Here is a 26,182-nt window from a genome sequence, read left to right as displayed (position 1 = left end):
TTCCCAGTATGTCACAGCCTCTCCCATCTCTCTTGGCTTTGAACTGCCCCAATTTGTTTGGCCCTGCAGGGATTTGACTAGGAACAGCATGCTTGAAGTGCTTTATACACACAATCATAAGAAGCTAAATACTACCATCCAAAATAGATGTGGATATATATTTATGTCTATTTGAGGGACTATCTATACAATGTCTCTTTTGAGAAGACAGCAAAAGCTTAGCAGATAGAGTTCTTACCCTCTCTAATACTTGCTAGGGACAGGGGTAGCAGGGGGGCAGGGGGGCAGTGGAGCTGGCACCCTCGAGACCTACATTTTTATTTTTCGTTTTCCTCCTAGCATTAGAACTCGTAGGGAAGCAAGTTACACCCTTTTATTGCCTTATTCATTCTCTCCATGCATCTCCTACAATCAGGCTTCTGATTCACTTTTTTTTTTTTTTACTTCATTTCTTCTCTGATGTTGTAATTGTAAAAAGAAAATGAACTTGCCACACTCCTCTTTCTTCTTGACCCCAATGAACTATGAAACTGCTAAATATTTTTTCCTATCTCTTTTATCTAGCAATCTATCCTCAAAGGTGTGAAATCATATAATGTGTAAGACAGAATTGTTCTCTCACATAAAACTGTAGGTGTATGTTTATATATATGCAATTAGAGAAATCTTCACATTCAAATTAAATTCGTAGAGGATCATGCATTATATGTAATATAATTAGGTTTATTACATATAATTATATTACATGTAATTCTAATGTGAGGATTTCTTTAATTAATTTTTCCCTTTAAATTTAAGCCCTGCAGGTAATAAATATTTTTGTCCTTGTGGACTACATAATCACATATTCTTCATTTTTTTTCCTTTTTTTTACCTTTTAAAAATGTAAAAAGCATTCTTAGCTAAGAATGGGTTTGGCTTGTAGATTATAGTTTACTGCTGTGAATTATAGTTTGCTTACTGCTGCTTTAAAATAAAAATCTCTGAGTTAGAGAAAAATAACAAAACTCAATAATCAGTATTGATGTTAGATGTTCTACATCTCAAGAAGTACTATGGAGAAAATATACTTATCAATTCCCAAGAAATCTGAGAAACAGAAGTAAATGGAGTCAGATCATTTATGAATAAATCAGACAAGTTTTTAATCCACTTGCTTATGCCCCTGAGTCTCCCTTTTTGTTTTATGCAACTGCCATTTCCTGAAGATGATTTCTTCCTTACATTGAGACAGGGTTCTCATCCTCACCTCAGATTTCCTCATGTGACAAAAGAATTATCATGTTCATTTTCTCAATCTCTTATCACATACCACTTTTATCTTTGATATAGCCCAAATGTTACTGTTCAGAAAATTATTTCTTTTGCCCATTAATTGGATCTCATCAACCTTTTCCTCCAAATGTTTTATGCCACATTTAATTAACTCAAATTACTCACAGCTGATTTCCAGGCCTGCCACTATACCACTTCTGCCTTTCATTACTCACCTTGTTTCTCTGCACTTTTTTGGTCTATCATTTTTGCCTCAAATTTCTCATATTTAAAAAAGCCTCCTTGTCATAGCATGCATAATTCACTCATAGATGTGGAAGAAACAGATGTAATACCTTTCTGCCAAGACACCCACACTCTCTCACAATGCCCAGTCATTTTTCCCTGGGTTGTGTGTAGGATGGGTCATTAATATTTTGACCTATTCAACACTAAGCCACATATGCTACGGTAACACCTCCAAATTCGGCCTGTCTCCCAGGCTGTCAACTTTAGATCAAGCTTTGTCTCTTGAACGTCTTTGTTCCCTAGGGGAATAATTTCTAAACTAATTACACCACAAATTTAATATATTACCTCAGCACACACCAAGAGCTGCCAGATGAGGTAAAGTGCAGAAACAGTTTCTGAAGAGTTTCATCAGGATCTACTACCGTATACCTGACACTTTTCTTAGTATTAGAAGCTTAATATGGCAGTGGTTGTCTTTGTGACAGTTTGGACACCAGAATAACTGTTATTTACTACTCCAAAATAAGCTTGAATGCCTCTTTCCTTCTCCTTGAGAATTATTCTAGTTAGTCTTGAAACTTTGATGTAGTTGATCTTCAAGACAGGTATTGCCATAAATGTCCCTGCACCTGACTTTCAAGAAAACTCATTACTCTCATATTTCCCCAGGATAACTATAGAAGTTTAAAACAATAAAGAGTAGTACCATGAGAGAGAAATAAGGTGGGTTGTTGTTCATTTATTCAATGTTTATGAATAGTTGTCATGCACCAGGCATTTTGCTTTTGATGCCAGAAATAGCAAACAGTCCCTGCTTTCAATGCCTCCCTTAACAAAGTCCATGAGTTTCCACCAGAGAGAATAGTATAAAGAGTGAGTTAAGAGCCAGCATAGGGTATGGGGGTTATATGTCAGCACAGGGACGTAGAGAAAGAACAAGTTTAGGGCCAGCATAGGGTATGAGGGTTATATGTCAGCACGGGGACTTAGAGAAAGAAAAAGTTTATCATGAAATACTTTTGGAGACCAGGACACCTGATTTATGTTTTGAGGAAATTTAGGAGTGTGAAAGACAAGAAGGTTCACAAGTGAACCTTCTAGGCAGCGGCAACAGCATGATTTAAAGCAAGAAAACATGAAGAGCAATGGTGGTTCAAGAGAACTGTCAATAGATAAGTATGTCTGCAGCAGAAGGCCCATTTGAGGCAGTAGCACAAAAGATGCATGCTTGCTAGCAACCAAAACTTGCAGTGGATAATCTACTGTAAGGATGCATCACATTTTTATTTTCTTTCATTCTAGAAGTATTTAGTGAGTGGCTCCTATGTGCCAGTAATTATTGTAGGTAGGTCCTGCAATGAAAAAATAATAAAAAGCCAAGACCCTGATCTCATGGAATTTGCACTCTAGTTGTTGGCGGTGGGGGGTGGGACGGAGAGGGGGTTGGGAAATAAAGTAACTCAAAAATATATCGGTTATTGCATAGAAACAAATATGTGGATAAAATAGAAGACTTTTGGTGGTGCTGGAGGTGGTGTAGATTAGAAAGGGCTTTTTAGACTATCTCTTTAAGGACTTGTTCCCTTGTGGCTTTCCACCTCTTAAAGGCAAGGAAATGTCTACCCTTCAGACAATAGAGAGCAAGTATTGGAAAAATTTAGTCAGTTAAGCTTCAAAGTCTAAAATCTTCATAGAGATAAATTTTGCTAAAAGTTTATAGCTATCTTTTACTGTATCAGAGAATTAGATGGATAAATCCAAATAATTTTCTACCTAGGAAAAAAATCTCAGGGTTTGCCATGAAAGAAGGTTATGAGTAAGAAGCTTAAAAAAAAAAAAAAACTAAACCTTGTTACTTGGGGAAATTTTGGGAAGAAAAGAGCTGGTACAGAGGTTTATCAAAGGAAGTGGTCTATAGATCCCTCAGCCCCTTCATAACTGGTCCCCAAAACCCTGAGCTCTATCTAGGTCTATATACTAAGTTCCTCCAGCCATATGCCCTGACACTTCTTAGAGAAGGAAAGGTAAAGCTGTAGACTCAGAAGCATTATTTGAAAGAACCACTCAGATATGGGAGTTCACTGAGATGCCAGGATTAAAATGTAGTGTGTGTGTGTGTGTGTGTGTGTGTGTGTGTATGTTTTCTAGCTACCCAGATAAGTTATAGATTATATAAAAACATATTTTCTTTCTACAGTAGAGTTGTAATCTATTTTGTAATCCTGCTGCAGTAGCAAGATACACAAATATTTCTGGGTAAATACATGGACTATTCGGGGTCAAAGAAACTCTTATATATGCTTTCCCAAAGTTCAAAAAAGAAGATACACAGCTTTTTGAGGAAAAATAATTGAGTAATAATTCTCATGCAATTGTTTCTTCTACCTTCCTTGGATTTTTCCATTTCAGAATGAAATGCAGTTGCCACCTTGTCCTCAGGCTAGTTAATAGTATTTGCACCTTTTTAGACTATGGACTATCACAAATAAAGACAGTAACTAGAATTGGATTGTCTACCTACATCAGACTCCTCTTCTTTTTCTTTCAAAGAAATTTGTGCTCACTACTTCCAGAGTCTCTAACCAGAGCTCAGATGGTTTTCCTTTATTTTCATAGCCTCTCATTGTCTCTGAGGCAGCTGTACTTCTTTCACAAAATACATATATCATGTTTTTGTTGCAATATCATTTTTGTTGGGAATTGCTTTTTTTCTTTATAACTAATGTTGGGTAAGGAACAGCTATCATTTGGCAGTCTTAAATATATTTATAAATAGAAAAATGTATTCTTTTAATTTTAAATAGTAATAGGACAAATTTCAGAAGCTAAAAATATACAGGTCATACCCCACCAGTTTTGATAGGGTTTTGTTTGTTGTTTTTTTTGGTCTTGTTTTTTAATAACAGAGGAAATAAATTACCATTATTATTTGAAACTTAGACTGATGCAGAGGGAGGTTAAAAGATTAAACTGTGAGCCTGAGCTTGAGCAGAAAGGTAAGGATTGTTCTTCCTGATTCCCTCAGCGAGTCACTGATTCAGAGGACCATTTACAGTCATCACCTGGCAGCATGCACGGGGCGATTGGTTCCAGGACACCCCTGTATCAAAACCCGCAGATACCAAAATCCAGGGATGCATACCTCTCGGGTACTCTAAATCCTCTCTAAATTACTTGTAATTCCTAATTCAAAGTAAATGTGATGTAAATAGTTGTTATACTCTATTATTTTATTTGTAATAGTTATCTTTTATTTTTTTTGTCTTGAATATTTTCAATCTGCTGGTTGAATCCATGGATGCAGAACCCCAGATTTGGAGGGCTGAATGTACTTTCGATAGGTTCCTGAGCAGCAGTGATTACATTCACAGCAGACTGGACAGTTTGGTGAGCAAGTTCAGGGGCTGGCTTAGTGATTCATAGTTCTTTCTTCCTCCTCCCCCAACAGTTTTGTTTCAGCAGTGATTTGGTCAAATGTGAACCACAAACCAGCAGCAAAAGCATTTTCTAGGAACTTGTTAAAACTGGAAGGCCCAAGGTTGCACTCAGGCTTACTGAGTCAGTCACTCTAAGTGGACCCCATCCCTAAACCTTGAGACTCACTGCTCCTCTTTTGATCTGGGAGAGAAACAGAAAAAAGAAGGAAAAAAAATCCCCAATGTGAGTATGCTGGAAAGTAAATTTGAATAGCTTTTTATATTGGGTACTTACTGTGGGTAATTTACAAACTATTGGAAGGAACCACAAATTAAAACACAGCCAAATTTAAGGTCTCTTTAGCAGAAATCAATCTTACATCATGGCAGTTCTCCCATTCTCCAGTCTTTCACTTGATAGATCACTTCCTCATTAGGATGACCTACAGCAATTCTACATGAACTGCTCTTTACATTTAAGCAGTGCTTTCTGTCCTAACATGTCAAAATGCTTGACAAGCAATCAAAAGGTAGCTCACTAATTTTTTCAACTCATGGCAGTAAATAGCCTGCATCTACCATCACTGCTGTTTACTGGTGATTTCTTGGCAGGGAAACTTTAAATGCCTTAGCAATGTCTAGAAAGTCAATGACTAAAGAAAATATTCATTTTGGCTTCCATAGGGCTGTATTTGATGAACTGCTCACTAACTTCTATTATTACGTCTCAAGAATAGATAGTGATACTCATCAAGGGCAAATCCCAAAGAATAGTCTATGCTTTCCTTGATTGAATCTGATTTTTGAGAAATTACATGGCCCAATCTACATTTAATATGATACAAATGCTACTTAACTCCCTGTTATTTCTGGTTGCATATAATTGATACTACTTGAAGAGTAAGAAGCAGAGTCTCACTACACTGGGGACCCTTTGAGAGCCAAGTCTGTGTCTTAGTCATCTTTGATGCCTTAGTGACCAGTACCATATCTGGAATAGTATATGTGATCAGTAACTCAAATGTATGTATTTCTTGAATGTATGGTGCATGAATGAGTCAAGATACCTTTAGCGTTGGAAGCAATCTGTCATGGAGTAGGAGGAGAAAAAGTAGTGAAAAAACTTCTAAATTCTGAAAACCTAGTGCTGAACTGAATGCTGATAATAACTTGACAACGTCCTTTGGCATTGCAGATGTTGAGATACCAACATCTAATCCGCCAAGAAAGAATTTCAGAATTAAAATTTGGGTGTGTTCTTGCGCTGGGGATTTCTCTGACCTACCTTCTGATAGAACTTGGAACCCGAGTCAATAGTCAATATACTAGTTTTTTACTTAAAACTGTAACATTTTAATCTAATTTTAGAGACATGAAATAAAACTGATGGGAAACTCTTGAAATTTTTATCACTGGAATAACCTAATTTTGAAAACACTGATGGTTAGTTTCTTGAAATATTAATATTACTACAAGTCATAAGTAAAAGCATTCTATCTTAAGTGAGAAACTATAAAGTTGGATAATTACTATTTGAGTTTGTGGCTTGGTTTGAATAAACACTTGCTTGTTTTAAGTAAAAGTTCAGCTGAAGTGACAATCCACCTTTAATCTTGTAAAGCTTCTGTGTTAGATATTTTCTATCTCTAACATGCCAAACATGCATATTAAACTGAGTTTTTTTGCATGCAATTTCTGTACCCTTTTCTTGTGTCTTTTTGTTTGTTTGTTTTGCTTTGTATTGTTTGTTTATTGGTTTAGATACAGGGTCTTGCCCTGCGGCCCAGGCTGGACCTCCTAGGCTCCAGTGACACCCCTACCTCAGCCTCCAGAGTAGTTAGGACTATGGCATGCATCACAACACCTGGCAAATTTTTTTAAAGTGCTTTTTGTAGAGATGGGGTCTTGCTATGTTGCCCTGGCTGGTCTCGAACTACTGGCTTCAAGCACTCCTCCATCTCAGTCTTCTAAAGTGCTGGGATTTTAGATGTAAGCCACTGTGCCCAGCCCTCTTTTCCTGTTTGAATTTTAAGTACACTTTCATAACAATCTTATTTGAAAATTAGAATGTAGATTGTATACCATTCTGTTTAACATTCTATTGCCAGCACCTAGTACAATAAATGCCTGAAATAAGGTACATAATAAATATGTAATAAAAGTCCTAAAGTATCTTGATTAAAATCTATATCTATTTTAAGTACTTGAAGACAGAAATAGATTCAAACTGCAAACGAACATGTGAATAATCAAGTCAGTGTTAATGTAAGTACAAATTATCTGCTGATTAAGATATGGAAAATGTCTCAGCTTTGGAATTACTTTCTGGTAATCCTGAGTTCAGAGTTATGGCAAGGGCATATTTAGAGCATGTTAATATTTACTGAGACATGTGTAAAGGAAGATGTTGAGAAGAGGGCATTTAAGATTTGCTGGGCTCCAAATGAAACCTGACTCATCTGCAAGGACCAACAGGCAAAAGACAGAAATGAGTCCATTGTTCTCCTAGATGAAGCCCACCCTGGTGCACGGAACGAAAGAGAGGAGAGGACCTTGAAGGTCTAGGCTTCAAGGATACTCACTGCACTTGCTCTCACAAGACCAGGCGCTGGACAAATAAGAATGTGGGCACCATTGCTTTGTACTTTTTTTATTTTTATTTTTTCTGAGACAGAGTCGCTCTGTTGCTCCGTCACCCAGGAGTGCAGTGGTGCCATTTCAGCTCACTGCAACCTCTACCTGTCGGGTTCAAGTGGTTCTCATGCCTCAGCCTCCCAAGTAGCTGGGATTACAGGCATACCCTATCATGCCTGGCTAATTTTTTGTATTTAATATTTTTAGTAGAGAAGGGATATCACCACGTTGGCCAGGCTGGTCTTGATCTCCTGGTCTTAAGTGATCTGCCTGCCTTAGCCTCCCAAAGTGCTGGGATTACATAGGTGTGAGCCACTGCATCCAGCCTGCTTTGTATCTTTAAATACACAGTGACCCGATGCAATAGTAAAATATGGCTCAGTGAATGTTCAATTAAATCTGACCAATCAGAAAAATTTCTTCCTTTTTTTTTTTTTTTTTTTGAGATGGAGTCTTGCTCTGTCGCCCAGGCTGGAGTGCAGTGGCACAATCTCGGCTCACTGCAAGCTCCGCCTAGAAAAATTTCTTCTTTCTTAGGGAAGCAGTTATGATAGAAATGAGCAGGGGTGAGCTGGAGTGGGATGAGGGTGCTTTCCTTTGGCTAAAAGCTCTAAATTTGTTTGTTTGTTTGTTTGTTTTGTAATTTCAGCCTAATTTACAACCTTACTAAAATTTATGGACTTTTATAAAAGGTAAAATTTTATTAATATTAAATAAGCTTTGAGTGTTGGGGTGAAAAAATACCTAATAATTTTAAGAAAAGGTAGAATTATTGCTGTGAAAATTACTCAAATTGGAAAAATAACTAATAGGTACTAGGCTTAATACCTGGGTGATGAAATAATTTGTACAACAAACCCCCATGACACAAGTTTACCTATATAACAAACCTGCACATGTACCCCTGAACTTAAAAGTTAAAAAGTTACTTGAATTTTATTTGTTCCAAATATGAGACTGCTATTGAATTACAATTATGGTTATTACTAAATTGAAATTCACTTGCTATCTCCATCTGATATTACCACATACTTCATTAGTGAACATTTAAGACTATTCTATTGAAATCTTTACAAGTCCTTAAATTGAACTTCATTATAAATTATAGCACACCATGTCAACCAGCTAGCAGGAATTTGCCATCTCTCCTGCCTTCTTCCCTCTCTCTCCTCCTTCCCTTTCTTTCCACAAAGCAATTAAATGGCCATACAACAAAGAGTAGGGATCCAAACCCTTATATTAACTATAGGGGTGGAGTGTGGAGTCTCAAAACAGACCATCTGGTGTTTAAATCCTATCTGTGTGCTTTATTAGCTGTGTGACTACAGGTACTTTACTCAATTGTTCTGTGCCTCAATTTGCCCATCTATCAAAAAGGTAATAATAATGCCTACCTTTTAGGGCTGCTGTTAGGAGAAATTCATTTGGTTTTAGAATAGTGCTTAGCACAGACTAAGCACAATAACTGTTATATTATTTTTCACTTCTATGAATATACAAAACATTAACATTTGTATCCTTAGCCTCAAAAGCAAATGATCACTGATGTGAATAGCTGATCAGCTAAATGGAGGAAAAACGCTATTTCTTCAGTTTCTCATTTTGCTTTTTAAACTGAAAACCAGAATCACTAATTTCTGGCATTATCGGTTGTCAATAAACAGTCTCAAGCCATGATATTATTTTTGAGAAGGTTCTGAATGTTTGCAATGAAGAGCGCTAAGAAAGGGTAGAACATAAACTTTTTGATTTGGCTGATCCCAAGTGAAAGATGAAATTAATGATGAAAAATGTAAAAACTCCGCTGAAAATTCATACAGAAAGAACCTCAAGTACTTACAACATACTTGAAATTCAAATGACAGCAAATGACTAATTCTTAAATCAAGAACTCTTCACTAAAATTAAAAATATAAATGCTTTCTTGTAGGCGGCGAAAGGGTACTTAGTAGGTGTCAGGCTATTTTAAAAAGCAGGTTATAGTGGTGATATTTCAGAAGCATTAAAAAACTAAGGCAGATCTTACAAGTGACCTGTTTTCAAAAAATTTTATCCTTAAGAGAAGCTTAGTAGAAATCCATTAAAACTTCCTAATGCAGTTATAGGAGAGAATTCTGTGAATTTCAGTTATCTTTTAACATGATAGATTATATTACTGCATCTTACCATTAGGTTGCCAATTATATAAATCATGTTCTAGTAAGGACCAAAACTTACTACTTAAATTAGAACTAGTAAATGTGTGTGTGTATAATAAAATGATACAATCTCATGTCAGCATTATGTCAATGCAAACTAGACTGGCCTATTTAACACAGGTAAGTGATCAGCAACGTCAATGTTTATTTTTTAAGCAATGCAACTCTTTAAATGAAGCCATGGTATACTCAAGAGGAGCTGCTGATAGACACAAAGATATGGTGGGGAAAAAAAAGTTTAATTAAATCTAAGAACCTGTTTAACATGTTCATCTTTGGGTTGATGAAAGTAAATAACCCTTACAGATTTTCCTAGTTCAGGATCCAGTGAGGTTTGTAAGTGAATTTATAACTAGAAGCAGACCAGGCTTATTTCCATGTTTATGCTTAACTCTTAAACATACCAGTTCCTATAGGATAGAGGGCAGCACTAGATTGGCCATGGCACAAAACAGGCTTGAATTCTTGCTCTAACACTTAGTAATTGTGTATACTGATTAAGAGAGCAAATTACTACATTTCATGAACTTTGAATTCATTGTCTGCAAAATAAGGACAATTCTAGTTCTGCCAACTTTAGAGAGTTGGTATTGTCCAATAAGACAATGACTATAAAAATGCTTTGAAAATTATGTGATAATTTAAAAATATAATTTATTATCATAATTTTAGGGTGAGGGAAAACTTACCTTCTTCTACTATATTTAATATTTTCAAGGCCAGCCTAGATTTTCCAGAAATCTACTAAAAAGTGAACATTTCAACCACACTCTCAGCAATGTTTAGATGGTAAAGAACATCCAAACATGAATTTCTTTTTACGCAGTTCTACAAGTAATATATACACATTGAATAAATTTGGAAATAAAAAACGTGATCTCACTGACTCTCTGCTTCTTGATTTAACCATTGATAATTGACTTTTACATTTTAAATTTCCTTTTAATATTTTCCTCTATGTATGCATCATTTATTGTTTAATGCTCTGGTCTTTGCACTTAACATTTTACAAAAAAATTAATTATATGTTATTTTCTACTCTAAGAATCTTATTTAATAGTAAAGGCAACACCTGTGACCTGTTATGTAAATGAAGAAAGTTTAGCTTAAATAATCTAAATATATTCAAAGTTTGTATGTTTTAAAGGATATTCCCATACTTTTGTTTGTTTGATCATTTCATATATTTCAGACTATTTCAATATTTATATTTAACCATGCACAAATTAGTATTTTTAATTTTTAAGTAAAAATGTTTAAAAAAGACTGATCCACTTGAAAACTGACATAGAAACTCTAGAAAACTTTCTTTTACTTAAGTGAAGTGGTAGATATAAAAGCATTATAGGAATATAGATCATACTTGAGTTTAAAGGAAAATCTGATTAAATACTATAGAATTGTTGCCCACTCCATATTTTGTTAGTAATTGGTAAGATGTGAATTACAGAGAATGAGCATTACTAGTCATCTATTGATCACACTATTGAGATAACACTGATGAGGTATAATGAATTTGCAAAAAAGGAAGTAGCAGGTATATTTTATTGTCAAAGGTTGCCTGTCAGTTGGCAAATCATTTTATAGGCTATAAATGATGTTCTAAAATAAATCATTTTGTTAATATCCATATCTGTAAGCTATATCATGGTATGTTATTAATACGGCAGACACTCTGAACCATGGCTATTTTTGTCTTTCTGATGCATTTATTGGAGACACCAATTACTAGAAACCAGAACAGTAACTCCAGTAACCTTTAAATTAATTTTGACCCTAAAGTTTTAGCAATTTCAACATTAGTTGATGTATTTATACTAAATTAAAATTTCTAAACTAGTATTAAAATTAATACAAAGTTTATATGAAATATGAGTATATAACAATAAAAATGAAAACACTAAAGAAATGTCACAAATATTTGTGTTCTAGAAATGATCCAGAAGGAATTTCTTTTTTTTTGTATAGACGAGGTCTCGCTACAGTACCAGCTGTTCTCTAACTCTTGGCCTCAGGTGATCCCCCCACCTTGGCCACCCAAAGTGCTGAGATTACAGGCATGAGCCACCATGCCTGGACTTGTAATTTTTTTTTTTTTTTTTGTAGAGACAGGGTCTCACTATGTTGGCCAGGCTGGTCTTGAACTTGTGGCCTTAATGACCTTCCTGCCTCAGCCTCCTGAATCACTGAGATTACTGGCATGAGCCACTGCACCCAGTCCCAGATTATATGTATTTAACATTAAGAGAGATGTATTCCAGAGTTAATTTTAGAAACATCACTTCTGTTGTGCTTATATCTTCTAATTGACGGGTCTGGCCTTTAAGCATTTTTGAACTGTAGAGCTAATCAGTTATAAAGCAGAAGAAAAACTCAATGATCCAACTAATGGCATTTGTTAAAATAAGCCTCTGTATAATAGTGTTATGAAACAAAGTTAAAATGAAGCAGAAACAAAAATAGGCACCATTAATCAACAAATGGCTGTTTTTTAAAAGTCTAGTTACTAGTATACTACTTGGGTTAGGGTAGTGAGGAAGACTAAATTAAATGCCAGACCAAATTTGGTTCTCTTACTGTACTTGAACAAATTTTAGTATTTTTCGCCTATGTCCTACCTTGGGGCTATTTAACTGCAGTTCTCAGCTTTCTAGCTTTACTAAGAGAAGGCATGTTATTAGCGGTAAGTATAGAAAAAGAACTGAAATGTCCCATGGTACAGTTTTCTCTACTCATTCTCCAAAATGGGAGAAATACCTAAAAAACAAATCTGACAATTCACAAAGAACAAGTCTATATTCTGAAAAACTTGATTTAAAAGAGTACCTTCCAAGTTAGAACTTTGTGAGACACTAAAAAATTATGGCATGAAACATAGATGTACAAAATAATTTATTATGCATTGGACAATGTATTCCTCAAGACAGAAAAGCTGATGGAAGGCCAAATAACTTATGGGTTAAAAAAATAACAAAATGAAACAGGTGCATTTTTCAAGCTGAAAGGCAACTATATTGTTGTTCTTATATAATTGGACAGTAGTTATAACCTGGTAAGATCTAGTTCAGAAAAGCTTAAACAGATAAATATATACTTAAAAATTAATATGACATATATAGCAATCTGAAATAGGTAAATTCATGTTCATACTCATTTATTAAATAAATCACTTTAAAATCTTAAACATATTCTCATAACTTTGAAAAACAAACTGCCAGTGAAAAAATAAGTTTTCCTTGTTAAACTTGGCTCTGGAAACAAAGATTTTTCACATGCTTTTCCAAGCACTTGTCTCTTTATTTTAAATGAAATCCAACTTTCAAGGAATCAAATATTTGAAATAAGAAAATATTAATGAATACATACATAGATACACATATACATAATTATAGTTTATAATATACATAAAATATGTGTAATATATGTGTATACTTGTATGTACATACATGTTTAAAGCAGGTATTTTCATTGTTTCCAACATCTCATCTTAATTCAGACTATGCCCCAAATTTACCCCTCAAGCCTTTGGTAAACAGCCAATCAGTTCAGTATTTAAATAGGGATTAACAATATTGGCTTGGAAATTTAAGACAAACTTACACTGATGATTTATACTTTTTACGTGAAAGAGTGAAGTTATTCTGTTCCCAGGAATACATGAAGAGACTCTACCAACTGCAATAAATTATCACAAATTTGGCTGCAGTTCTTGCTCACCACAAAATTCTCCCCTGTAAATAAATGTGATTTACATATTAAATATAAGTTCCTACACAGTTTTTGTACTTGTTTTTTAAAACCCAAATGGCCCATATCAATAACAGAAATCCATATAAGAAAAATAAAATGTAAAATTGTGTGCTTTTCAAGCCCAACAAAAATTGTCATCATACTAATGTAAATATGTCATTAAAAATGCAGCTTTTATAGGCTGGTGTTTCTCCTAGTAAAGATTCCACAGTAAGTGAGGCTCTATTTTTTTTTTATTTTGTTTAACAGTTTTGCTATTCATCACATCTAATCAGTAGCACCTAATAATAAACAAGTCCCTGAATAATAATGCTTGCACGGTCTCTGTAAATTCTTCGGGCTTCAATAAAATAGAAATGTATCACAGACCAACAAAAGTATGACCTACAATGGAGTTAGTTTAATTTTTGTTTTTGGACAACTTAATAATATGAAACTTCTCCAATAGTTACATATTAGAAACAACAACTATTTGAGTTAGCCAAATAGGATCTTCAAAGGCTTTTGACATTCCTATTTTATATGGCACTTTGCTTCTGAAATAAGCACCCTTATTTAATGCCTGTAATATCATTTCTGATAATGAGCCAGTGAAACGAGTGATTAGACATGTGGTACAATTCAAAGAAAATAAGGTGAAGGATTGCTAGCCAATTGACTTTTGCCAGGTGATCCTATCAACTACTTGAAGAGTTAAATATAGAAGCTAGGTCTAATTCCCACAGCCACTGCTGATCAGAGCCTAACAACCTCGCATTACAGTGGACCCAACCTCTCCTGACACTGGCAGTGTCTGCATTAAGACATTTTCCAGTGAGATTCAGGGTCATTTCAAGGCTAAGTTTAACTTACATGGGGAGGGGTAGAAAAAATAATTCATGAACACTTGGGAAAAGATGTAGTAATGAGGTCTGGCTGTGTAAATTGTCAGTGGAAATAAAAATGATAAAAATGGAAAACATTAACCTTTACCATGTATATTTCAGACACTTCACTGAGTTCTCCTTTATGTTATCTTCTTTCATCTTCACCACAACTCGGTGATTTTCCTGTTTTAAATATCAGGAAACAACTCACAGAGGTTGAGTAACGTATAAATCACACAGCTAGTAAATGGTAAAGGTATGATTCAAAGCCCAAATTCATTTCCTGAAAGACATGATCTAGACATAAGTGGTAGCCAAAATGTCCCCAAATAAATAAATTAAAAATAAATAGCAAAAGGGAGGAGGAAAGCCCAGTGATCAGAATATATTCATGATAATGGTTAGAGCTTTTTGATTGAACTTGAAAATGATTAAAAGCTGCCTGAGAGCTCTAAGAATAAAATTGTTACAACTTTACAGTCAGACATTTTGAGATTAACCTAATTGCTTTGCTTTCATAACACCGTAATGCCATTTTATTTCATTTTCCATTTTATTAGAAAAAATTTAAACATTTAAGTATTGCCTAAAAATGTTAGTGATTTTTCTTTTCTAAATAGACGAGCAAGATGCCAACATTCATCCTCTTATTTAATGGACTGTTTAGTGTCAGATAATTTTAGTATCAGGTTTGAATTTTGTGGTGAAATAGTCACTCCAACATATCTCGTGAAGATGTGACAGGCCCACTATCTCACACCTATATGCAGGTTGAAAACATTTTCAATTGACAGTAACTGTACTTTATCTCTGATTGTGTTCTTTACAATCAATGAGATTGAAAAAGAGATGCAGACAAAAGAAGTGCTGACTAATACTCCATCATTATAATCTCTATCTTGCATTCTGAGTTTTCTAAAAGTCCCCATCTGCTATAGTTGAAAAGGGGAATGTCATGTTTTCCTGCCCTGGGTAAACAGATGGTGCATGGTTAAGTGTCTTGAACTGCTTACTAGATAAATTCCAGACTAAAATATGATTCACCTCTAATTTCCAACTTATAATACCCCAGAGGGAAGAAAGTATGGTTTTAAAAGAACCAGGGAAGAGGGTAGTTCTATCCATAATTTACTCCTACCACATCTACTAAAGCAATCACAATGAGCTTGTGTAGAATACCAATCATTTTGTATTGGGGGGTAGCTTTCAGAAATAAACGGTATTAGTTCATTTTGTTGTTCAACTAATATTTTGTAATCTCCTGTATTAAAGCCATGTACCATACTGGCCACTTGAGTTACAGAAATTTTCATGCTGTTGATATTTTACTTATGAAATAACAATTTATGTTTATTGAATGCTTAGTATATGATGCTGATAAGCTCCCCAGAAATCTTAACATTGATAAAATATATCAAATGCTACTTTTTCATGCTTTGCTTTGAAATCCTGAGTTATTCTCTAATATGGAGAAGATGAAAAAAATGTAATTTAGATTTCTACAGGATCACCAGCTGTATCTTAGCCAACTTTTATCAATGGAGAGTCTCAATAGGTACATTTTTAGTTATCATAAAACTCTTTTTTACTGATTATTAGGTAATTCTAATAAATATGGGCATGTAACAAATAGTTAAGAACATCAGCCCCATTTTATCTCAGCTTGACTCACTGCAGGAAAGCACAAATTTGAAGAAAGCCATTTCCCCAAGAACTACTCACTTCCTTGAGAGCCACGTGAGAGACTAACTTGGATGACAGTGACTTGTCACAATTTATTTTTGATGGCACTAGTTTTAAAAAGTGGTAAAATAGTCTTTTCAGAATGAATCCTTTCTAAAAATCCATTATTCTCCAGTGATTATACCTTATAAGTAGAAACCCATATATATAAAAATATATATAAAAATATATATAAACATATATATTTATATATAAATATATATGTTGGAAATATATATATATATTTCCAAAAAATATATATAAATATATAAGTTGGAAATTAGAGGTGAATCATATATGTGTATATATATATGTTTATATATGTTTATATATATGTTTATATATGTTTATATATAAATATATATGTTTATATATTTATATATATTTATATATAAATATATATGTTTATATATATAAATATATATACACATATATGTGTATATATAAATATATATACACATATATGTGTATATATATAAATATATATACACATATATGTGTATATATATTTATATATATACACATATATGTGTATATATATTTATATATATACACATATATGTGTATATATATTTATATATATACACATATATGTGTATATATATTTATATATATACACATATATGTGTATATATATTTATATATAAATATATATGTTTATATATATTTATATATAAATATATATGTTTATATATATTTATATATAAATATATATGTTTATATATATTTATATATAAATATATATGTTTATATATATTTATATATAAATATATATGTTTATATATATTTATATATAAATATATATGTTTATATATATTTATATATAAATATATATGTTTATATATTTATATATATACACATATATGTTTATATATATTTATATAAACATATATGTGTATATATATACACATATATGTTTATATATATTTATATATAAACATATATGTTTATATATGTGTATATATATAAACATGTTTATAACATATAAACATATGTTATAAACATATGTTATATAAACATATATATGTTTATATATATGTTTATATATGTTTATATAAATATATATTTATATAAATAAATATATAAATATATAAATATATATACATATATGTGTATATATGTATATATAAACATATATATAAACATATATAAACATATATAAACATATATATTTATATATAAATATATATAAACATATATGTTTATATATATTTATATATAAATATATATAAATATATATATATATATAATGTTCCTTTCCTAAATTGTTAATATATTACCATAGTTACTCTTTAGAATTTCCTGGTCTTTAAATCTAAATTTGTATTTGAGTGATTTTGACAGATTATTTCTAGTGACTCCATTGGATGCCCACCAATTTCAGATTCAATGTTATTTCTGCAAGTCCCAGCAAAATTACATTTTGGAAATGGAAAAGGGGTCTTAACATTCAGGTTATTTTCCTCTACATTTCAATTATCAGAGAAGCTGTGTATGAAAGATCATGGAGAGTTGTGCAAGAATTGCATTAAAGGTATTACTGACTTTTCTGTGTTTATTTGGTCAGATTCTGTAGTATATAAGTGAGGAATGTAGCAGGTTGTGTTGCTGTGACTATTGCAATGACCAAAAAACTGCTGCTTCTACCCTTTGGTCTCATAACCACAGCAGTGCATTAAGAAGGTATGGCCATGGTGTTGCTTATTCAGACAAAGATCAGAATGCTGATTTGTTTTACGTCTGCTTTTCAAAGAGGGTTTAATCAGACAACCATAAAGATAGAGGTAAACCATAGGAGAAATGTTTATTAATAATTCCCCCCACCCCAATCAACTGAAGAAAAAGCATACTTTAAAATGCAGTTGTGACATGTCTAGGGTCAGCTACACTGTGGAGTGTGTCTGTCCAACTAAATAAATGTTCTAGCAACCCTTTTGTTTTAAGTAGATACTCAAACATATATTATAAGACATGTTGCTTCATCTTTGTCCTTGTAGCATTTTAATGTTTAAGTAAAAACTAATGCAATCTCCAGCAAGCCTTCTGTTTCTCCTCTCCTGGCCAATGCAATAGAGACTGTCTTCTGCTGAGGAGGATGGTTAAAAGTCTTGCCAATTCTGTTTATACTTCACATATGCCAAATATTTTGTAGTTTAGCTTAAATAAGACACTGTTATCACTGGGCTTTATTATTCTATTTCAGAATAAACTAAAAATAATACATTAAAGAGAAACTAAGAAAAAAAAATAAAAGATTTACCATAATGTAGGTACATAAATCTGAACAAACAGACCAAATTTTAGATTAGGTTTCATGCAAATAACCTATTGCTGGTGCAAACAAACAAACAAAAACCCTAAAAACTAGCTAGAGATGTTTCTACTATTCCACATTGTTATTACAAGACTTAACTGACATCTATGATGCACTTTGTCATCTATGATAAAAAAATGCATGATTGAGAGACTTTCTCTCTCAATACTTGTGTATAGCATTTTTCCTCCATGAACTGGAAATGAAAAAAGTGAGAATATTTCTTTGCTCGGATCATGTTCAGTTGATTTCCTTATAGTATCTGTATTCATTTTTAAGATAGTATGAAAGGGTTCCAGAACATTCAGTAATACTATCTGTTACAGAATGTTAGGATTTTTATAGTCTATAAACTACAGTATCTAGAGTACTCAAACTATAAATACCTGGGCATAATCTCTGACCCAACAATTCCACTCCAAGCATTCTTTGATCAAAAGTAAAAGTACTGACATATAAAGACATATGGATTAATATACTCTGTTTATTACCACATAACTTGAAGTCACAAAACAATTTGGAATTAAGTAAATGTTTTTCAGTGGGTTTTGACCAAATAAATTATGGCACCTTCATAGTGTATATTACTTGACATCTATGGAAGATAATATGGTGGTGTTATATGCTAGCCATGTTTAATGTAATAGACAATGTACTGAAAGTGTTTTGCAATTCAAAATTACCAAATGTGTTATATACATACAATGAAATAGTATTCAGCCTTAAAAGGGAATGAAATTTTGATACATGCTGAAATATGGATGAGCTTTGAAAACATTTATACTAAGTGAAAGAAGCTAGAGACAAAAGGACAAATATGTATGAAAGGGTTCCAGAACATTCCATAAGTGATTCCACTTATGAGGTACCTAGAATATGCAAATTCATAGGCACAGAGAGTAGAATAGTGTTTACCAGGGGCTGAGGAAATGAACGGTTATTGTTTAATGTGTATAGAGTTTCTGTTTGTGATAATGAGACAGTTCTGAAAACTGATAGTGGTGATAGTTGCCCAACATTGTTAATTATACAGTTCAAAATAGCTAAAATAGTAAATGTTACGTATATTTTACCAGAAAAAAAATTTTAATTATAAAATCTATAAAATATAAACTTACCTGATATGGAGCACATTATAAAGTTTTCATAACATTTTACTTATTTTAGACACATATAGTTATAATCTTATTTTGGTACAAAAAAAGGTATTTGGGAAATGTAAAGAAGGTAACAGCTTAAGTTGTCCTTTTGAGTTTTCTATCTTTCCATCTCTGTTTTTTTTTCCAGACTAATATTGTTCTTGTCACACCTCTTTGAACGCTCTTTAAATACATCAGGAACCATGCTTGCTAGTACCAGTCCCTTTAAGTATCAGCTGAGAATCTGAATGCATTTTTATGAATCTAAAATGATATGCAGCTCTTTCAGGCTGGCACTTGTTTTAGAACCTAGGAGGGATGAACATAAATTATCATTCTTTCCTTAACTTGGCAAAAGCAAATATATTACTGAAGGTGGCATTACCATAAAGAAATATTAATATTGAGACAGTTAATAAGTCCATCCTAAGAGAACTTAATATATTCCAAAGTAAACTACACCAATCAACTGCTGGCAATGTTTTCCCACATATGTGGTAGTACAATACTCTTAAGTCTGAGAACAGTTTCTTTTTTTGTAAAAACGGCTTTGATTGGAAAACCTTAAATAAGTCATTTGGAATGTGTAACGTTCGGAGCTCCCTTTCCATGCCTTTTTTGTGAATCAAGGTTCTTTGAGTCACTATTTTCATTAGCACTTGCTTCCTAGTCATCAGCTGTCTTCATGTCAGTGTTGGTGAAGGGCTCTCATTTCAGGTCTTAAAGTAAGGAGAAAAACAGAAGGAAAACCTCATCTCAAGTACTGGAAATGTAAGGGCTAATAAAGGACACACATATTGTCCAAGGGAGCACAAATAGATGTTCTTTAACTATTCTGTAAAGAGCTTTAGTGAATCCACAAACACCTGCATTTGTATGCAAAATTAATATGTGTATGCTTCTGTATGTACTTGGGAAGAAGATGTACAGACTTTACTGAGTTATCAGAAGTTTGAGATGTTAACCTAAAAGTTTAAAAAGCACTGGAAAGATTAATCACAAAACAACTTGAAACTATTCTGATGGCTCTGACTTTATGTTTTTACAATGTTTTCCCTCACTCTGTTACACTTCAAAGAGGGGGTGGTAATATGGAAAAAATCTCTGCCATTCAGGTGACATCTCTGAGCCTCAGTTTTCTTAGTGTAAAATTCACATATAGTATAAACATCAAATGAGATACCAAAGATGAAAGTCCCTAGAAGAGTGGCTTGAAACAAGATAAATGCTCATATGCATAAGGTGCCTTCAATGCAATAATACTGAAAGCAGGTACAATGTCTTCATTAAAGATTGGTTTTGCTATGCTCACCATGCTTTTAGTATACATTTAACGACATTTAAGCTCACAATACCTTTTGTAGATTATAATGATTTGAATGTACTCTCAGTATATTTATTACTATAATGATTTTTAAAAAACCAAATTAGCATTTGCACATATATTGAGAACTTAACTTGGCTGGTAGAGGAGTGTAGGTAGATAGATTTATAACTCTGGAAAATAACTTATTTCTTCACTAAAATCAAATTGCTGAACACCTATAATACATATATGTAGCTAGACACCATAGAGTTGCAGGTAATAAAAACTTATTCCCATACCCTGCTTTCAAGAGTTTTTTTTAGAAGAGCAGACAAAGCATGTTCACATGAAAGGATAACCCAAAATAGAATGTGCTATGGGAATTTAAACAAGAGAGGGGCACATCTGGTTGGGGAAGGAAGATGGGTATGGGGAAGGCTTCATAAGTGAGTCAGTATCTGAGGTGAACAAGGTTTCGACATGTAAGAGGATGGGCTAAGAGAATAAATGAAAACACATAGGCATGCCACCATGGGGTACAAATTGGAAAGAAGATCCACTTGGTTTAGGTTGGGCATGGGGTACTTTAAGGGAATTAGTGACAAATTAGATTAAGAGATATCACAGTGCCTGATACATAGTACTTAATATTACCTTTTAAACACAAATATTTAATCCAAGAATAACATAGAAGAGGACTTATAAAATGAACAGGGTGAAATATTATAGAAATCTGGCAATTAAGAGGTCATTGGCAACTTTCAAAATAGCACTTTTTTCTACCCATTCTCAGTGGAGTCACTGGTTGAATAGAAATGACATTTCTATTTGAGCCTTATTATTGCTATTCTTTTTCCTTTTCCATTTCAACATTTCTGAACTTTTAAAAAAGTTTTTATTTTTTAATTTGAGACAGGGTTTCATTCTGTTGCCCTGGTTGAAGTACAGTGGTGCCATCATGGCTCACTGCAGCCTCAAACTCCTGGGCTCAAGCAATCCTCCTGCCTCAGCATCAAATCTTAAGGCTATTTCAATTGTAGTTAATGGCAGTAATGCAGCACCAGAAAAAGATATTTTGTTAGAAGAGGGCAACTTTAACTCCTAAATTTTTACTCTGTAAATATCTGGTAACACTGTCTAGCAGACTAAACTTTTTTTTTTTTTTTTACACAATTGGAGAGCAGTAGATTGACTTCAGTTCTATCTTGTCAAACACAAAAGTGCCTGCAGTTCATTTAGTATCTAATCATTTAGCATCTAATCATGCACGTCCTTCCATTTTTCATTCCTCTTTCAATTCTGAACACCAGCCAATTAGTTTTTCCTCTCCCTAGGAAACATTTTAAGGAAAGGATATAAAGTCATAAATCAGTTTCAGACATAAAATCATACATATATTTCTGCTTAGCCTTCTAAATTTAGAAACTTTCCTCAAACTTGTTTAAACACAACAAAGTCCAAATTCAGGAATCCCTTCAGTTTGATTATCTTCCTCAGTTGTACTAAAATGAAAATTAAATTTTCTAACTTGTTTTCTTTCTTCTCAACAAGATTTCTCCAACTCCAGTCCATAACTTAGTGGGTTCAACTCACCTGCAAAATCACTAGCAAGTATTATTCCACCTTAGGCAGCACCAGTCTCCTAATCCTGAACCTATTTCTTGCCAGAGTTTAGTTTCTTCAGAAACTAAATGATAGACACTTCGAATTTCTAACCATCATTAGGATACTCTCATGCACTTGCTCTTCAACAGAAAGGTGACTGTCAACATTACAGAAACTGCATTGTATTTCTAAGATCAATTGTACTAATCTGTATTTCATATACCTTAGGTTATTTAGAATAACTATATTAAAATTCATTATTATTCTATATTAGTATTATTACTTCTTCAGAATAATGATGTATATGGTTAAGTATTTTAATAGTAGAAAAAAGGTGGTAGAATAGAGGGTTTGTTGTTGATCTTGTTCTTTGTTACCTCATAGTTAATGTGACTGAGTAAAAATTCTAGAATCTCAAGAAGTTAATATTTCAAACCAAAACCCTGTTTGACACATAATAACAACAACAAAAAAGGGACATAAAGTTATTAAGACCCCAAGGGGCAGTTCCTGGAGTGGATCACTCAGTAGTGGGCTTTGCCCACCCCCTACGCCCTCACCCTATGCCTCATATACTGAAGATGGAGACAAAGAAACAAATTCAAATCTTTCTAAAGTGCATTTTGTAAAAACGAAATTTGTAATAGAAAGGCAGTAATGATATATAATGTGATTAACATGATTTTCCATACTAGTGTCTTTGCTTAAAAATAATATTTGAAGAGGAAAGAAAGAGGTAAAATTTTAAGCTACCAACTCTGCCCCTCTTTTTCATTGATCTTCTAATTTAATTTACTAAAATAAAATTGCATGGCTGTTGAGTCAGACAGTCTCTGTAATTTCAAGTTTAAAGATAACAGATCTTCCTTTAAATAGAACATTGGCACACAGATACCCCACAATCTGGCTTATTGCAACTGTTCTCTGTTGGTGAAGTGGCACGTTTGCAATCCCCATAACAGCCATCTTAACCATTTCACGGCATATTATTCAAATGTACATCTCTAGGTGGCAACAAGGATAGGCACTTGGGCTCAGTAGCAAGGGGTCTGTGGGGAAAATCCTAGGACGAGGGATAGGAACCTGCAAATGGCAAGACAAACTAGAGGATACTCAACCAGAGGCTTAGATTGGGCAGCTCCATTGGCTTTCTGACTGCCTACGAGGAAAACCTCACTGGAAACTCTTTTGAGGTTCTTGAGGAATCCTAGAGGCAAACGGACTCCTCTGCCTTTTGGAAAGGATTTGTCCCAAATCTTAACAGCTAGCTGTCTCAAAATCCAGCTGGACTAAAATTGCTTCAAGAAAAACTGGATGGACTGGCATTCACATTTTTACTTCTACCTATGCCTATGCATAGGGAACATCCCTCACACTCCAGTAGATTCTATCTGTCCTCTCTAGCTTTCAAGTAGCCACAGTGACTACAGCGAAGGGAGTTAATGGGATAACATGTTGGTACAGGGCCACAAGCAGGATATTTCATTCCATGCATTTGGGGGAAGGACACAGGTAACAGTATACAGGGAGAATACCGAATAAGAAATCTGTGTGAGGCAATGCCCTTTTTGGGACCTTGACAAAATCAGTCATGGAACCCAGGTGGTGGATAAGAGCTGACGAGAGTTGGTCTGTGAATGGGCACAGCATCTCCGAAAAAGATCAATGAAATGATTGACAGAGAAAATGGCAATTGAAGGAAGAAGCGATGTCAAGTGCTGCTCAACCCAAGCTGAACTCCAGGAGATAAGAGAAGTTTCCCCTCCAGATAGAGGCTCTTTCTAAAGGTTCAGTCTTGAAGCAGGTGTTTTGACATTGAGAGGGGCACAGACCCATTCTGATAACTGGAAAGGGAGAGGACCAAGGACTACAGGAAGAGGGACGATTTCTGATTACCTCAGGCTGCTGCCAGGGACCTACTGCTCCAAATCCTCAAAATACTGAAGCGAAGGTAAAAGGCACAGAAAGCAAAAGAGTAACTCAAATTATTTTACATTTTGAGTCCTCTTCACTGTCTACGCGAATCTGGCACTGAAATGGTAGATCACGTTCGAAAGAGTATAGAGGCAAGAACGCCTTCTTTGTTTGCCCAGTAACACTGCTCCTCCAACCTCTGCACTTGGCCGCCCAACATTTCCATCCTAGTTGTTGCTCCTTTTCTCATTGCAGAATGCAGCGGGGTTCTCCCCTTCTTCCCTCCGTGCTGCAAACCCCATTATTAACCAAGCGGAAAGCTCCACGCAGTGCGGCCAGGGCGCACCGGTGCCGGGCTGCTTACCTTCCCCGGACCTAGTCAGCGCAGGTCCCCGCGCACGCCGCCACGGGCCGCAGTCCCGCCGCGCCCGCCGAGTGCTCGGTCAGCTCGCGCCAGCCCGCGCCCCACCTGCCAGCAGCAGCCTCCGCTCCCGCCGCCGAGCTCCGGCTGCATGAAGTCATCCCCGCCCCGGGACGGATCACCACATTCCGCGCCAGCCACGGGGGGAGCGGGGCCGCTCCCGACCCCAGGGAAGGCAACCTGGAAACGGCGCTCAACGATCGCTGCCCCGCGAGGTTGTGGATTGATTTTCTATTAATGCTTTTACAGCTGCAGCATCGCTGGATTATGGATTGAGAGAGAAGAGCCAGGGGGGCTTTCTCTGCATAGCGTCCTTCCTCTGAGCGCTCCCCCGTCACCCCGGCTGCATGGACTGTTCCATTCGCCCCTGTGGGTTTCCCACCCTCTTCATCTTCCTTATCAGCATTGTTCATTTGGCTGAATTTGAGAGCAGGAATTGTCTTTTAAGATAAACATTCAAGCACTACAAAAACATTTTAAATTGGTAATGAAGCTTTCTAAGCCCTTCATAGCTCTCTCCATCACCCCCGCCCCCGCCAACAGACGCACACGCATACACACACACACACACACACACACGCGCACACACACACGTATGCACACAGCCAAACCACTCACAATTTTGAAAGCTAGAACCTTTCGCCCTCTCGCCTACGTAATAGAACAGGAATCTCCTAAAAGACTGGAGAAGTGGGGCCAACCAGAGAAAGCGCTGAAAGAAACAGTGGGGTGGCCCCATGATTTTGTTGTGTTTATGGTGCACTTGTGCACAGATGTTCCCTCTAACATCTCTTCCTCCTACTTCCTTTGCTGGGGACCCCCTCCCCTCCCTGCCACATAATTGGGCAAACTGTTGTGGTGACAGCTGTAACATTTGGGAATCAAAAAGCAGAGTCTACATTAGCAAATGACTATCTCTCTTTCCCTAAGGATTTATGAAAATTTGCCTTGGGAATGCAATAAGCATGTATTCATATAAGCCCTTTCCTTCTCTTTTTAAATTAACACTAGCTGTTAACAAGACTGTTCTCTCTCCCCCACCCTCCCGTTTTGCTTCTTTCCCAAATCTCTTCAGGTTTGAGGGTTGAATGTTTAAGGAAAAATGGGACTAAATTTGCTCTCTTTGTAGCTGAGCCAGGGTTTCCGCCTAGCTGTTGAGTCATTTTCCAGTCGGGAGGTTCCTTGACACTAGGGTTCTGTGGAATGGAGTTCCCTCTTTTAACTTGCCTTGCTGTTTGAATTGACCGTCACTTGATACAGGCCAGCTTTACACTATGGATTTGTCCAGCAACCTAAACAGTGCAATTGCACAAGGCCAGGGAAGCACCTTTGCTAAATGAGATGTTTCCATCCATCTATCAGTCCCAAAGTTAGGTGATAATGTAGCCAAC

At 34.9% G+C, this 26,182-nt stretch overlaps 1 protein-coding gene across 3 annotated transcripts in view; it reads right to left on the bottom strand.

Moving 5' to 3' along the window:
• Nucleotides 1-25,219, bottom strand: part of PKIA (cAMP-dependent protein kinase inhibitor alpha) — a 90,005-nt gene extending 64,786 nt beyond the window's left edge. The window contains exon 1 of one of the 3 annotated variants that reach the window (XM_055116677.1): nt 24,735-25,219. In XM_055116677.1, coding sequence (XP_054972652.1) covers nt 24,746-25,204 — 459 coding nt within the window. In that variant the 5' untranslated portion in view covers nt 25,205-25,219 and the 3' untranslated portion in view covers nt 24,735-24,745. The remainder of the gene's footprint in view (nt 1-24,734) is intronic. The other 2 variants (XM_003831292.5, XM_003831291.5) reach the window with 2 other exon arrangements.
• Between the last annotated feature and the right edge of the window lie 963 nt (nt 25,220-26,182).

Source organism: Pan paniscus, chromosome 7, assembly GCF_029289425.2.
Source record: "Pan paniscus chromosome 7, NHGRI_mPanPan1-v2.0_pri, whole genome shotgun sequence".
Taxonomy (NCBI): Eukaryota; Metazoa; Chordata; class Mammalia; order Primates; family Hominidae; genus Pan; species Pan paniscus.
The sequence above is the reverse complement of the archived record's forward strand: the minus strand, read 5'-3'. Positions and strand labels throughout refer to the sequence as shown.